Source organism: Gobio gobio (assembly GCF_949357685.1).
Source record: "Gobio gobio genome assembly, chromosome: 20".
Classification (NCBI taxonomy): domain Eukaryota; kingdom Metazoa; phylum Chordata; class Actinopteri; order Cypriniformes; family Gobionidae; genus Gobio; species Gobio gobio.
The window spans coordinates 97,501-110,947 of NC_137113.1; the positions used below are offsets into that span (position 1 = coordinate 97,501).

Below are 13,447 nucleotides of genomic sequence, written 5' to 3' on the forward strand. Positions count from 1 at the left end.
TACTAAGCATCTTTACTTTGTAATTTATTTTGTTTATCTGCCTTAGTACTTTGGCTAACCCTTGCCATTTTTGGGCTAGTTTGGCCATTGTTTGGCCACAAGAGAATGGATGAGTACGCACACATAGGTCTCCTACTCGGAAGGTTTCGAGAAGTCGTCTTCGATTGTAATATTTAGCTTGACATGTTTGTGATCTGGTTATATTCTCTCTTACCCTTTCTAGTAGGGCTTGCTGACGTTCCACCACATCATTACCAGCAGCCATATCACCCTGTAGCCCAAGACTGGTTTCCCACTGAAGCTAAGCAGGGCTGAGTCTGGTTAGTACCTGGATGGGAGACCAACTGGGAAAACTAGGTTGCTGCTGGGAGAGGTGTTAGTGAGGCCGAGGTCGTGTGGTCTGTGTGGGTCCTAACACCCCAGTATAGTGATCGGGACACTATACTGTAACAAGCACCGTCCTTCGGATGAGACGTTAAACCGAGGTCCTGACTCTCTGTGGTCATTAAAAATCCCAGGATGTCCTTCGATAAAGAGTAGGGGTGTAACCCCGGCATCCTGGCCAAATTTGCCCATTGGCCGCTGTCCATCATGGCCTTCTAATCATCCCCATACATATATATACGATTGGTATCATCCCTCAGTCTCCTCTCCACCAATCAGCTGGTGTGTGGTGGGCGTACTGGCGCAATATGGCTGCCGTCGCATCATCCAGGTGGATGCTGCACATTGGTGGTGGTTGAGGAGATTCCCCCCTTCTATGTAAAGTGCTTTGAGTGCCTAGAAAAGCGCTATATAAATGTAACAAATTATTATTATATTATTATTATCATAGGGAATCTGGTCTGGTTTGGGAGGATGACCGTCCACGGGTGAATTCTGCTGGAGTGTGATTGGTGCTTTCCTGCCGGGCGGAGTTAAGCACAAAATGGAACTCGGAAACCCACTTGTCCCAACCTCGATGATTCTCTTTGAGAAAGGAGGCAGTGTTTTGTTCACTCTCTCAGTTGATTTGGGGGTGAGAGCTTTTGTACAACACCCCACTGCTGGCACATGGTGTTAAGAAGGAGAGATTTAAACTGTGGTTCTCAATCAGATACAAGATATGCTGGTGTTCCCCAACGAGGGAAATCTCCTTTGTAAGGATGTTGGCAATCAGCTTGGTTTTGGCAGAATGCATAGGGAACAACTCAACCCACTTGCTGAAGTTATCAACCACAACAAGAAGAAACTCATTCATCCTTGTTTTTTTGGGAACGTATAACCAGGCTCCACCACGGCTGTAAATATCACGTCAGTTTGGTGACGCGGGTGACAGATTTGGCACATCTTACAGTGATTCCATACATCCTTACAAATGTATGGCCAATACATAACATTAAGTCTGTCTGTCTAACCCAGTCTGTGTAAGGCTTTCATACGTCCCAAGTGCCCAGTTAAAGGACTGTCTTGAGGGAACTGCAAGAACTGTTGCCCGAGACATGTGGGTATGACCACTTGAAGGGTCTGACCTCCTTGACTGTCTGCGATGCATCGGAACAGGAAGTCATTGTGTATGACATACCAAACGCCCTTGTGATCTACTTGAGTAAGCCTAGCCGCTTCCCATAACAAGGGCATCAAGGACCATGTAGCATTGCCCTTTGAGGTACTTCACTGTGAAATCTGTGCCTTGAAGCAGAGTAGCCCATCTCGACAGACGGGATGAAGGAAGAGGATGATTAAACACTCAAGTGAGATCTGTATGATCAGTAAGTATCTCAAAGTGTCGTCCCTCCAGATAACACCACCACTGCCCAAACTACAGCCAGACATTCCTTCTCAGCCAATGAGTATGAAGTTTCAGCCCCTTGAAGTAACCGGGAAGCATAAGCAATCACATGTTCTCCTTTTGTCTGGTGCTTGGGTTAATACAGCCCCTAACCGATGTCACTTTAAACGGTTTAGTGAAATCTGGTGGCATGAGAACAGGACCTTTTTGGAGGGCATCCTTCAAATCCTCAAAAGCATATTGACACTCCTCAGTCCACTTCCAAGATGTATCCTTCTCCTTGAGGCCATGTAAGGGAGCAGCCCGTTCTGGAAAACTACATATGAACCGGTGATACCATCCTGATGGGCCAAGGAGCCTGTGGCATGCTTTCACAAATACCCCACAACAGTCACTTAGTCTCTTTTCCTTTGAAAGGTCAGTAGCCCAGGCCTCAGGACATCTCTTTGTAGTCCGGTTAGGTTTGAGTTTGAACCGCCACAAATTTTCCAAAGTCCAAAAAAATGTCAGGTTCATGAATATGTGAGTAAATTCGGAGTAATCTGCACGTAAAACGGACCTTCACAAATGCTTCGTAAACATCTGATTTAATAGTTAAACGTGTGTATGTTAGTGAATTCCAATCATTCATAAATAAGGTGAGTGTGAACCACAATTAGCGTAATCTCGAGATCCCATGAGTTACCTAACCCTAACTACATAAATTATGTGTCCAGGAATGCTGTGGCTCCATGTTTGGCTCCAGTATATACAATTAATAATAAATATTCAATTAACATGTGTCCACCAAAACATTTATAGCCAGCTAAAAAAATGTCAGGCGCTCTTCTGAAAACGGCCAGATGGTGAGTTGAGAGCACTTTGGAGACAGGCTGGAGACGCTTTGGTTGCTATGATGATACGGAATATGTGGCAATAATGTGCTTTTGTATTTTGAAGAATATTACTAAATATGAAAATGCCGTAACCAGCATTATTAACTTCTCCAATGTTGTTAAGTAGTTGGATGATTGGTCAGTGTAGTATTTGTCCCACCCCTGCTCCAATGTGATTGGACGGCTGGGTAAAAAGTGACGAGCGCAGCGGTTTACCCAAAGATGAACATATATAAATTCAAATAAATAAATAAAAAGACATGCAAACAAACAATGAAATAGTATCACAATTCAGTGTTATCAGTTTGTCTAAAAGAACAGAGAACATTTGAATGTTTTACACACCATTTACACGTGGTAGGGAGCAGGTGGACAGTTCTTTCGTTCCAAATAACATTTAGAAAATACGAACATTCTCATGAATCTGAAAATCTTCTAGTGGTTGGGATGAGAAGCGTATCAGTTGGTTAAACTGAGTTGGTTAGATTCATGTTTATCTGCTTCGACTGGGAAATAACCGTTAATTTAGGATTTTGTTTAATGCTGCTATTGGTGCCAAAACTGCACACTTCATCTTTAAGAACTAGCCTGACACTAGATTTCAATTACAATCCTTCATGAATTATTCTTCAGTCCCATAGTCCTCTGCGTATTATGTGTATTAGTATGTTTAAAGTGCTTTAGTGTACATTTTTGACTATGCATATGCAGTTTGTCAGGTCAAATGTACTTTATACCTCGTGTCTCCAGGTGGTAGAAAATGTTCGAGTGTTTATCACAGATGCTAATGACGAAAAGCCGGAGTTTTTGAATCGACCATTCATAGTGGACGTCCCCGAGGTAAGGAATGAATCTATATGTGTCCTAATAAAGAGTCAGCATTATTGGCGGAGCTCTTATGATCATGAGTGTTTGTGATCTGTGTTGAAGGACACACCCTCGGGCGGCAGCATCTACAGAGTCCAGGCCCTCGACAGAGACATCGGCTCCGGAGGAAGTGTCACCTACTACCTGCAGGTCAGACTAAACTACTTCCTGTCAATGGTCACTCTTTAAAAAAATTGGGTTTAGTTCCTTTCTCAAGGGAATGAGTTTAAAATAATGCCCTCTGAGGATAAGATGTGCTAATGCCAGAGTAAACTGTGTGTGTCTGTAGAGGACAGTCATGTGGGACGCTGTCCAACAGACCGTGACACCATCAGAAAATGTGCTGCTTCTGGATTAAATTTCAATTACATTTAGGCAGGTTGGGGGCTTAGCCTGGCTTACCTCAGCGCTCGCAACACATGTCGCACACAACAGCCGTGGGTCACGAGGGGTCAGGCGAGCGTCTGGTGCTGCTTTCTCAGAGGAAAACAAGAAAAGTCTAACATTCTTCATCATTCCTGATGTAATTATTCTACATGCAGCTTTTATGAGCTCAAAATAATAGAAGTAATTGTAGAAATCCCCTCGTCACACCACAGGATCGCTAGCATGGGCTAGTCAAAGACACTTCACTGGATCTGCAGGGTTTCTGGGTGCTCGTGCATCAATGTTGAGAAACCGATGCTAACCCTAACCTCATGATCGTAGTTTCTCATGATGTCTGGTTTAATGCCAGCGTCTGGTTCTGTTACCATGGTTTCTAACCCTTTCCTGCAGTACCAGTTGCAGTGTTTATAGCTCTCTTTGTTCATTAACGCCTCTGGTAAATAGTTTCTTCTCATCACGCATCTCGTTCTTGTTGGATTATGGACACACGATGGCCATTTGAGAGTTTTATCAGTGAGATGGTGGTCCAGTGGGTTAAACCATGGAACTGATATGCAGAAGGTTGCTGGTTCGATCCCAGCGGTCACCACCAGTGTGTCCTTGAGCAAGGCACTTTACTCCATGTTGCTCCAGGGGGATTGTCCCTGTAATAAGGGCACTGTAAGTCGCTTTGGATAAAAGCGTCTGCCAAATGCATAAATGTAAATTTGATGTCATCTTTTGGAACAGACTGGTCCGAAACGGTCGAGTTTTGGACAGAAGTGATTGTAATTGTGAGAGACGTGTTATATATTTCAGGAAAGAAATCTTCATGCGTTGTCGTTTGGTTTGCAGTCCAGCAGTAAGTTCACCATTGACGGTCACAGTGGCGTCCTGCGCATCCGAGCCGGAGAAGCGCTGGATTACGAACTCGCCACAACTCATTTCGTCACTGTTGTTGCCAAGGTGAGTTTGGGTGTTGGCCTTTATGTTGTAAAAATGAAGTCCCTATGAATTTCCTCAGAACATCATTTCTCAAATCAGCATCAGAAGCTCACGCAGTGTGTCTGTTTCAGGACGGAGGTGGTAAATATCATGGGAAGTACCAGGTGATGACCTCAACTGCCATCGTGACCATCAATGTGCTGGACACCCAGGATTCTCCTCCGGTGTTTGTTGGTACTCCGTATTTTGGATTTGTCTATGAAGTCTCTGTACCAGTAAGTGTGATACTATTTCATATTTCTATATTTCAAACATCCATGAGCTTGTATGATGATGGTCTGTCTTTTTGTCTGTGTTGTGTCCAGGGTTCAGAGATTTTCACCGTTTTTGCCAAAGACGGGGACCAGACCAGCCCCAATCCCATCCATTACTCCATTCTGAACAGTCAGCGGCGTTTATTGCTTCAGTGCTTACTTTAATATTTGCCTTCATGTTATCTAGTTTAATTTATCTACCAAGTTCTGTCTTAATAATGTTAGATTGTGCTAAACTAAGAGCTTCTCTTTGAAAGTTCATGCCAATCTATTGTTCGGCGTCTTCTCTTCTTCTGTTCACTAAAGACAGCGACGGCTTCTTCAGCATCAACAGCAGCAGTGGCTGTATCAGCTTGACATCATTTCCTGTCCAGCTGAGGAATGAGTTATACGAGTTAAAAGTCAAGGTCGGCTGTAGTTATGACAAAGATTGAGTATATATTTATAAGTAGTGTTGCATGATATAATAAGACTTTCTTCATGTTAAATCCAGGCTTCGGAGATTGGACCTGACAACCGGTTTCTTGACTACACCGTCACCACCGTCACCGTTCGAGTGGTGGACCTGAACAATCACCCGCCCACTTTCTACGGCGAGAACGGCCCACAGAACCGGTTTGAGCTGACCATGTACGAACACCCGCCGGAGGGAGAGATTCTCCGAGGCCTGAAGATCACGGTCAACGACTCGGACCAGGTGACCGGTGAACATTATCACCACATTAACCCTTTGCCTTGTTTCATTGCCTTCGCTAGCGGTCGCCAACCCTTTACTGTAGAGACCAACATGTGTTTCATTTAGATAACATCCCTGGATACTAGAGATGCTCCGATCAGCATTTTTGGGGCCGATCACCGATTACCGATCACCAAGATCATGATCTGCCGATCACTGCCGATCACAGAATGGCAGGGGAATGGCAATCTTTTATCTATAATCTTGCAGAGTTTGCACCATTTGTAGAAATGAAACTAACTCTAAATTAACTGAGTCAAGATCTTGAAGAACCACCAAGGGTTTATTTTAGAAAATGAGAACTTAAGGCTACTGTAGGCCATCTTTCCCAAATAAATGTATATAATAAATGTATATAATTATCTCACCTAAATATTTGATCATGCAGTGCATTTTTGTTTTTAAAAACAATTTTTCAGGTAGGTCTAACATTATTATTGAGGTAAGAAATACTCTAAAGACATTTAATAAGAAATCAAATGTAAATTAATATTGGTCTTCCCTGAATAAATTAAATTAGATTAATCCTTACACTTAAGGTTGCAAAAGTTAGTCATTCAAGAGCAGTGAGTGTCATAAAGGTTCATCAAACAACACAAGACAAAGAGAAACTCAGAGACAGCAGCAGTTTATTCGACAGCTGTCACTTTAAGAGCGAACACGGATACGGTTACAGCTGCACAAACATTCACTCGCGAGTCACGACGGGGTTTACGTGCACACTCGTCAAGACGGTCATTTAGTACATACATGTGTGTGTATCTGACCATTTCAGCGCAATTTGTACTCGCAAACTTTTTGTGAGATGGCCTGTGTGTGTGTGTGTGTGTGTGTGTGTGTGTGTGTGTGTCTCTCTCTCTCCAGACCGTGCGCGCGAGTGCTGAGCGGTTTGAACACTGGCATGACTTAAAAATAAATGCAAATGATAAACTTTAGTGACGATGCGACACTGCCTCGATTGTGCAAAGTGGCAAATCCTGTGTCAACTGAGCAGCTCGATTTTAGATGCGATGCGCTGATGTGAAGCCATTTGAGCATTTTGAGGGAAAGAGAGAGCGCGCGCACGCGGTGATTCACGCGCGCTGTTTGTGAACTTACGTGCCACAGAAAGTTTTCAAATGACTGCGTAAGTTATTTAATATAGAAATATGAATTGTACCTCACTTTCAGCATTATAATTATTTCACCCGCGCTGGAAAGAGAATGAGACGGTGTCGCTGCATATCGTCGTCAGCTGCGATCGGTTCATGAGATCGGCCTTTTTAGAGACCGCCGATCAATCATCCCAAAGCGATTATCGACCGATCGAGATCGGTTGCCGATCAATCGGAGCACCCCTACTGGATACTAACCCACATCAGATATGAAGAGCAGAGCTATAAATACTCAGAGAGTGTGAGAATCAAACTCGACAGAAGCTGTACTTCACTGTGAATCGCACAATTCAAGTCTGTTTGGCTTAAATTACCACTATTAATGTTGTATGCGTTATACACACAAATCACAGTGACGGTGACACTCAAACTACAACATTCACACACACACACACACACACACACACCACACTGGAAATCAAAGTCTAATTTAAACACATTCTTGGAGTTTTGAAACACATTTTCTGAAAAATCTATGGAAATAATCTGCACTAATGTGTGATTGATCATATCATGCTGGGAAAACATTTTTCATCAGGTTTCATCTGTGAACACACACACACACACACACACTCACACACAGGGTTAGGGCCCCTAAGGGCCCCTGCCCCTACCCCTAAACCTGTCCATCACTCACACACACACACACACACACACACACACACACACACACACACACACACACACACACACACACACACACACACACACACACACACACACACACTGCCCCTACCCCTAAACCTACCCATCACACACACACACACACACACACACACACACTGCCCCTACCCCTAAACCTACCCATCACACACACACACACACACACACACACACTGCCCCTACCCCTAAACCTACCCATCACACAGACACACGCACACACACACACACCCACACACACACACACACTGCCCCTACCCCTAAACCTACCCATCACACACACACACACACACACACACACACACTCACATACTCTCTCACTCACACACACACACACACACACTCACATACTCTCTCACTCACACACACACACACACACACACTCACACACTCACACACTCACTCACACACACACACACACACACACACACACTCACATACTCTCTCACTCACACACACACACACACACACACACACACACACACACACACACACACACACACACACACACACACACACACACACACACACACACACACACACACACACACACACACACACACACACACACACACTCATTCTAATAAACTGTTTTCTGGATGTTTTTACTGTTTTTCCTCTAGTAATGTGCTATATTCTATGATCTCTCCCGTTTCATTCAGGGAGCAAATGCTAAATTCAGACTTCTGCTGGCGGGACCATCCCGAGTTCTCCGTGTGGTTCCTCAGACGGTTCTCAATGAAGCCCAAGTCACCATCATTGTGGAAAACTCAGCCGCAATCGACTATGAAAAATACCAGTTCTTAACATTCAAGGTCAGACCCTAATCCAGTTTTTTCTCCTGATGATGATCTTCAGTGTTGTCTCATAGTGCTGAGCGTTTGTGCTGTTTTTCAGCTCTTAGCCGTCGAGATCGACACTCCAGAGCGCTTCAGTGCCACCGCTGATATTGTGATCAATCTTTTGGACACAAACGACAACGCTCCAAAGTTCTCCTCTGAGTTTTACATCGCCAGGATCCCTGAAAATTCCCCGGGAGGCTCCAATGTGGTCTCAGTGACCGTGAGTAATGATGTTTGACCTTTACCGGGAACACTAAGAGCTACGTTTAGGCAGATGTCCTGCTCCTCTGCTCACGGCCGTATGAGCTGTCCAGCCCAGACTCTTACAGCAGGGGATATGTTTGAGCTCAGGGTCTTATATCGGGTGGTTTTCTGCACTGGGATGCTTTCTGTGTCGCTGATGGTGTTTGGTGTTTTCACAGGCAGCAGATCCCGATTCCGGGCTTTGGGGGGAAGTGAAGTACTCCATCTACGGCTCTGGAGCTGATCTGTGAGTACTGAACACACTCATGCTGAGCTCCAACAACAGAGATGTTCTGCCTTTACATAACATGTTGTTCAGTCATCTGTTAGGATTAAGCTTTAATTAATAATAGATGTCACTCTCCAAACATTTTTTCAAAGATATCTCAAATAATGGATTCCGTGGTAACTCAGATTGTCCCGTCTGTGATGTAGTGTGGCACAGATGCCCTCACTCTCGCCTGTGTTTGGGTCCTCGGCTGTGTCTATAAGGCCAGTAAAGGACTAAAGGACAAGCACAAAACAGCTTACAGACTCCAGCGAGGGAGCTGGCTAATCTTGTTATGGGATTGGAGGAATAAAAATAGCCTCTCCACACCCCGCCAGTGAGTCAGGGCCCAATTAGCGAGCGATTTGACAGCTGGAGGTAGAACGCATACGGGTAATGCAAAACCTGTAAATTTATGCCTTGATTCTTCCCCAATGCAGGAGGCAAATTATAACGGTGTGAAAAATCGCAGGTTTCTGTCTGACTGTTAATTGTCACACTGACAAGAGAAATAGCAGCTGCTTAAAATCCAGACTTCATGAAAAGTTCTTATAATATCAGGCACACGCCCGCATGTTTATTCTGATTTTAAAACGACTCTGTATTTGAATCCATCATTACATGAAACATGTCTTCTCCAGTGCAGGATGGTATTCATCTCGTTTTTAGACATCATTTGTAACTACACTCACCTAAAGGATTATTAGGAACACACACTAATACTGTGTTTGACCCCTTTGGCCTTCAGAACTGCCTTAATTCTACGTGGCATTGATTCAACAAGGTGCTGAAAGCATTCTTTAGAAATGTTGGCCATATTGATAGGAGAGCATCTTGCAGTTGATGGAGATTTGTGGGATGCACATCCAGGGCACGAAGCTCCCGTTCCACCACATCCCAAAGATGCTCTATTGGGTTGAGATCTGGAGACTGTGGGGGCCATTTTAGTCCAGTGAACTCATTGTCATGTTCAAGAAACCAGTTTGAAATGATTGGAGCTTTGTGACGGTGCATTATCCTGCTGGAAGTAGCCATCAGAGGATGGGGACATGGTGCTCATAAAGGGATGGACATGGGCAGAAACAATGCTCAGGTAGGCCGTGGCATTTAAACCATGCCCAATTGGCACTAAGGGGCCTAAAGTGTGCCAAGAAAACATCCCCCACACCATTACACCACCACCACCAGCCTGCACAGTGGGAACAAGGCATGATGGATCCATGTTCTCATTCTGTTTACGCCAAATTCTGACTCTACCATCTGAATGTCTCAACAGAAATCCAGACTCATCAGACCAGGCAACATTTTTCCAGTCTTCAACTGTCCAATTTTGGTGAGCTGGTGCAAATTGTCGCCTCTTTTTCCTCTTTGTAGTGGAGATGAGTGGTACCCGGTGGGGTCTTCTGCTGTTGTAGCCCATCCGCCTCAAGGTTGTGTGTGTTGTGGCTTCACAAATGCTTTGCTGCAGACCTCGGTTGTAACGAGTGGTTATTTCAGTTAAAGTTGCTCTTCTATCAGCTTGAATCAGTCGGCCCATTCTCCTCTGACCTCTAGCATCAACAAGGCATTTTCTCCCACAGGACTGCCGCATACTGGATGCTTTTCCCTTTTCACTCCATTCTTTGTAAATCCTAGAAATGGTTGTGCGTGAAAATCCCAGTAACTGAGCAGATTGTGAAATACTCAGACCGGCCCGTCTGGCACCAACAACCATGCCACGCTCAAATTTGCTTAAATCTCCTTTCTTTCCCATTCCGACATTCAGTGTGGAGTTCAGGAGATTGTCTTGACCAGGACCACACCCCTAAATGCACTGAAGCAACTGCCATGTGATTGGTTGATTAGATAATTGCATTAATGAGAAATTGAACAGGTGTTCCTAATAGTCCTTTAGGTGAGTGTATATCATAGTTTTAAATAAAGTTTACGTGTCTGTTTCAGATTTCTCATTCACCCCACGTCCGGCATCATTTACACGCAGCCCTGGGCTTCTTTAGATGCTGAAGTGAAGTCCAAATATAATTTCTATGTAAAAGCTGAAGACACAGAGGGGAAATACAGCCTCGCAGAGGTTTTTGTCACTGTGCTTGACCAAAATGACCATCGGCCAGAGTTCAACCAGAACTTCCTGGAGAAGACCATGATCATTGGGGCACCAGTGCAAATACAGGTTTGTGGGCTTTGTGTAGTTTTGGTTCTTTAACAAAATCATCTCCCCGTTGTGGATCGCCCATGAACCCATGATCCACAGCCAGTAGTTCTTCAATTGTCACTAATGTTGTGAATGTGAATGAGATGATTCGGACTTGATTCCGGTTTGTTTTCAGGCTGTGGATGAGGACGCAGAGGAACCCAATAACATCATTGAATACTCCATCATGAAAGCCGATCCAGACAACATCTTCGACATTAACACCTCCACAGGAGAGATCAAGCTCAAACCGTACATCAAGTCTCTGGAGATCATGCAGAACATCACCCGACAGAAGGACTGCCGGTGGTCAGTGGTGGTCCAGGCCCGAGACCGAGGCTCTCCGTCCTTCAGCACCACGGCCGTCGTGAACATCGACATCACAGAGGCGGTGAGACCAGCCGCTTCCGATACGCCAAGGGTCACTGTATCAGTCAAACAGCTTCGAATGATCATGATTTATTTGTGTTTGAAGAATGCCATATCCCTCCATGTACAGCACTTCGTGAATATGGAGTGTGTATATATACAGTTGTTGTATTGTACCATGTACAGCCACAGCACTTCTTCATGTTGTGTACTGTGTAGTTCATTATGTGTGCATTATTTACAACCCTTTCTTTCTTTTTTTGCAGAATGGACTCAAAGGGCCCATGGCTGCCTTTCTAATGCAGAGCCGAGACAATCCCCTGAAAGCTCTCGGCCTGACGGCGGCCGTCATCACCGTTATGGTTTTGGTGACAGTTATGATCTCCACGGTTCTGTACTTTCGCAACGCAAAGTCCAATAGGATCACGCCAGCGCGCCGGATCATACGCAGGAGGGCCAAAGAGCAGCAGCACTGGAGCTTCAGGCCAGCGTTTGGACAGAGCGACCGTAACCCTGGGCGGTTCATCGCTGATGATAATGATGAAGACACGAGTGACAAGCACAAGAGAAACAACAGCAGCTCCAGAGCCAAGCCCCCTACACCCAGTGCTCCGGCCCTCCCACCTCCACCTCCAGCAGCGTCCAGGCCGAGTGAGTGTCTGCGGGCCGAGCGAGTGTCCGGGTCGAGTGAGCGTCTGCGGGCCGAGCGAGTGTCCGGGTCGAGTGAGCGTCTGCGGGCCGAGCGAGTGTCCGGGTCGAGTGAGCGTCTGCGGGCCGAGCGAGTGTCCGGGTCGAGTGAGCGTCTGCGGCCCGTGCCCTCGGTGTCGGGCGCCCTCAGTCGCAGCTCCAGCACGGACGGCCACAAAGACGGCATCAGCTCCGCTCTCGTGTCCGAACTGAAAATGAGGATAGAACAGAAAATTATCGAGGCAAATAAAGGTTATTATTACTGACACACTGATGCATTCGACAGGCTTCACGTGTGTTTTTGACGGACCAGACATTTGATGTTTGTGTGAAAGTGTTTTTAAAGTGGTTCACCTGAAGTGTTTCTGTTCTTCAACATGGCGTACGGTCGTTATAATTATATGATCTGGCTTGTATTCTTACAAAAAAAACAAAAAAAAAACATAAAAATGTTAAGTAACTTGCCAGTGCTGGTCATGCACATCTGTGTGTGTGTGTGTAAATCAGTCTGTGCTTCTTCCAGCAGTTGTAGTGATCTCACTGTAATCTCTTCAGATCCATCATTGATACCTCACACGTCCCGCTCTGTAGATGTAGATGTAGATGTAGATGTAGATGTAGATGTAGATGTAGATGTAGATGTAGATGTTCAGTGTGTCCTCCTGTCGACTGTATCTCTTCTCTGAACCTTTGCCTTGAGGATCTTCGGTGGAAGTCTGAGTACGGACATCTGAAACCAGACTCTCTCATCTGTAGTTATTACTCTCAAACCTTTTTATTATTGTCATTATTATTATTTGTATTGTTTTGTAAAGACAGTTTTTCACTGATATTTTGAAAGTGATTGAGAGCAGATTTGTACGGCATATCACAATGTCAGGTGTGTTTATCATGTAAACTCTGTGCTATCCATTTAGAAATAAACATTTTTAAAGTGTTATTTAAAAAAAGAAAAACCTTTTATAATAATTTGATTGGACTCTGATTGGTCAGATGGCCCAGTCTATTGTGATTGGTCTACTCTGCTCTGATTGGTCAGATGGCCCAGTCTGTTGTGATTGGTCCAAAACTTAACTTCAGCTCCGGGGGTTTCCTAAAGCTCAGGGATTGACAGTAACGATGACATGGAATCCGAGCGCGAGTGCAATGATGAAACATT

The 13,447-nt window shown here is 44.8% G+C and overlaps 1 protein-coding gene across 2 annotated transcripts in view; it reads left to right on the top strand.

Moving 5' to 3' along the window:
* The window catches only part of LOC307144121 (cadherin-related family member 1a), a 17,998-nt gene extending 4,754 nt beyond the window's left edge, over positions 1-13,244 (top strand). The window contains exons 5-17 of one of the 2 annotated variants that reach the window (XM_079846156.1): positions 3,397-3,486; positions 3,577-3,663; positions 4,699-4,845; positions 4,956-5,099; positions 5,190-5,268; positions 5,445-5,545; positions 5,632-5,835; positions 8,351-8,503; positions 8,586-8,750; positions 8,953-9,020; positions 10,983-11,211; positions 11,369-11,623; positions 11,868-13,244. In XM_079846156.1, coding sequence (XP_079702282.1) covers positions 3,397-3,486; positions 3,577-3,663; positions 4,699-4,845; positions 4,956-5,099; positions 5,190-5,268; positions 5,445-5,545; positions 5,632-5,835; positions 8,351-8,503; positions 8,586-8,750; positions 8,953-9,020; positions 10,983-11,211; positions 11,369-11,623; positions 11,868-12,554 — 2,409 coding nt within the window. In that variant the 3' untranslated portion in view covers positions 12,555-13,244. The remainder of the gene's footprint in view (positions 1-3,396; positions 3,487-3,576; positions 3,664-4,698; positions 4,846-4,955; positions 5,100-5,189; positions 5,269-5,444; positions 5,546-5,631; positions 5,836-8,350; positions 8,504-8,585; positions 8,751-8,952; positions 9,021-10,982; positions 11,212-11,368; positions 11,624-11,867) is intronic. The other variant, XM_079846157.1, reaches the window with a different exon arrangement.
* Positions 13,245-13,447: the final 203 nt, after the last annotated feature.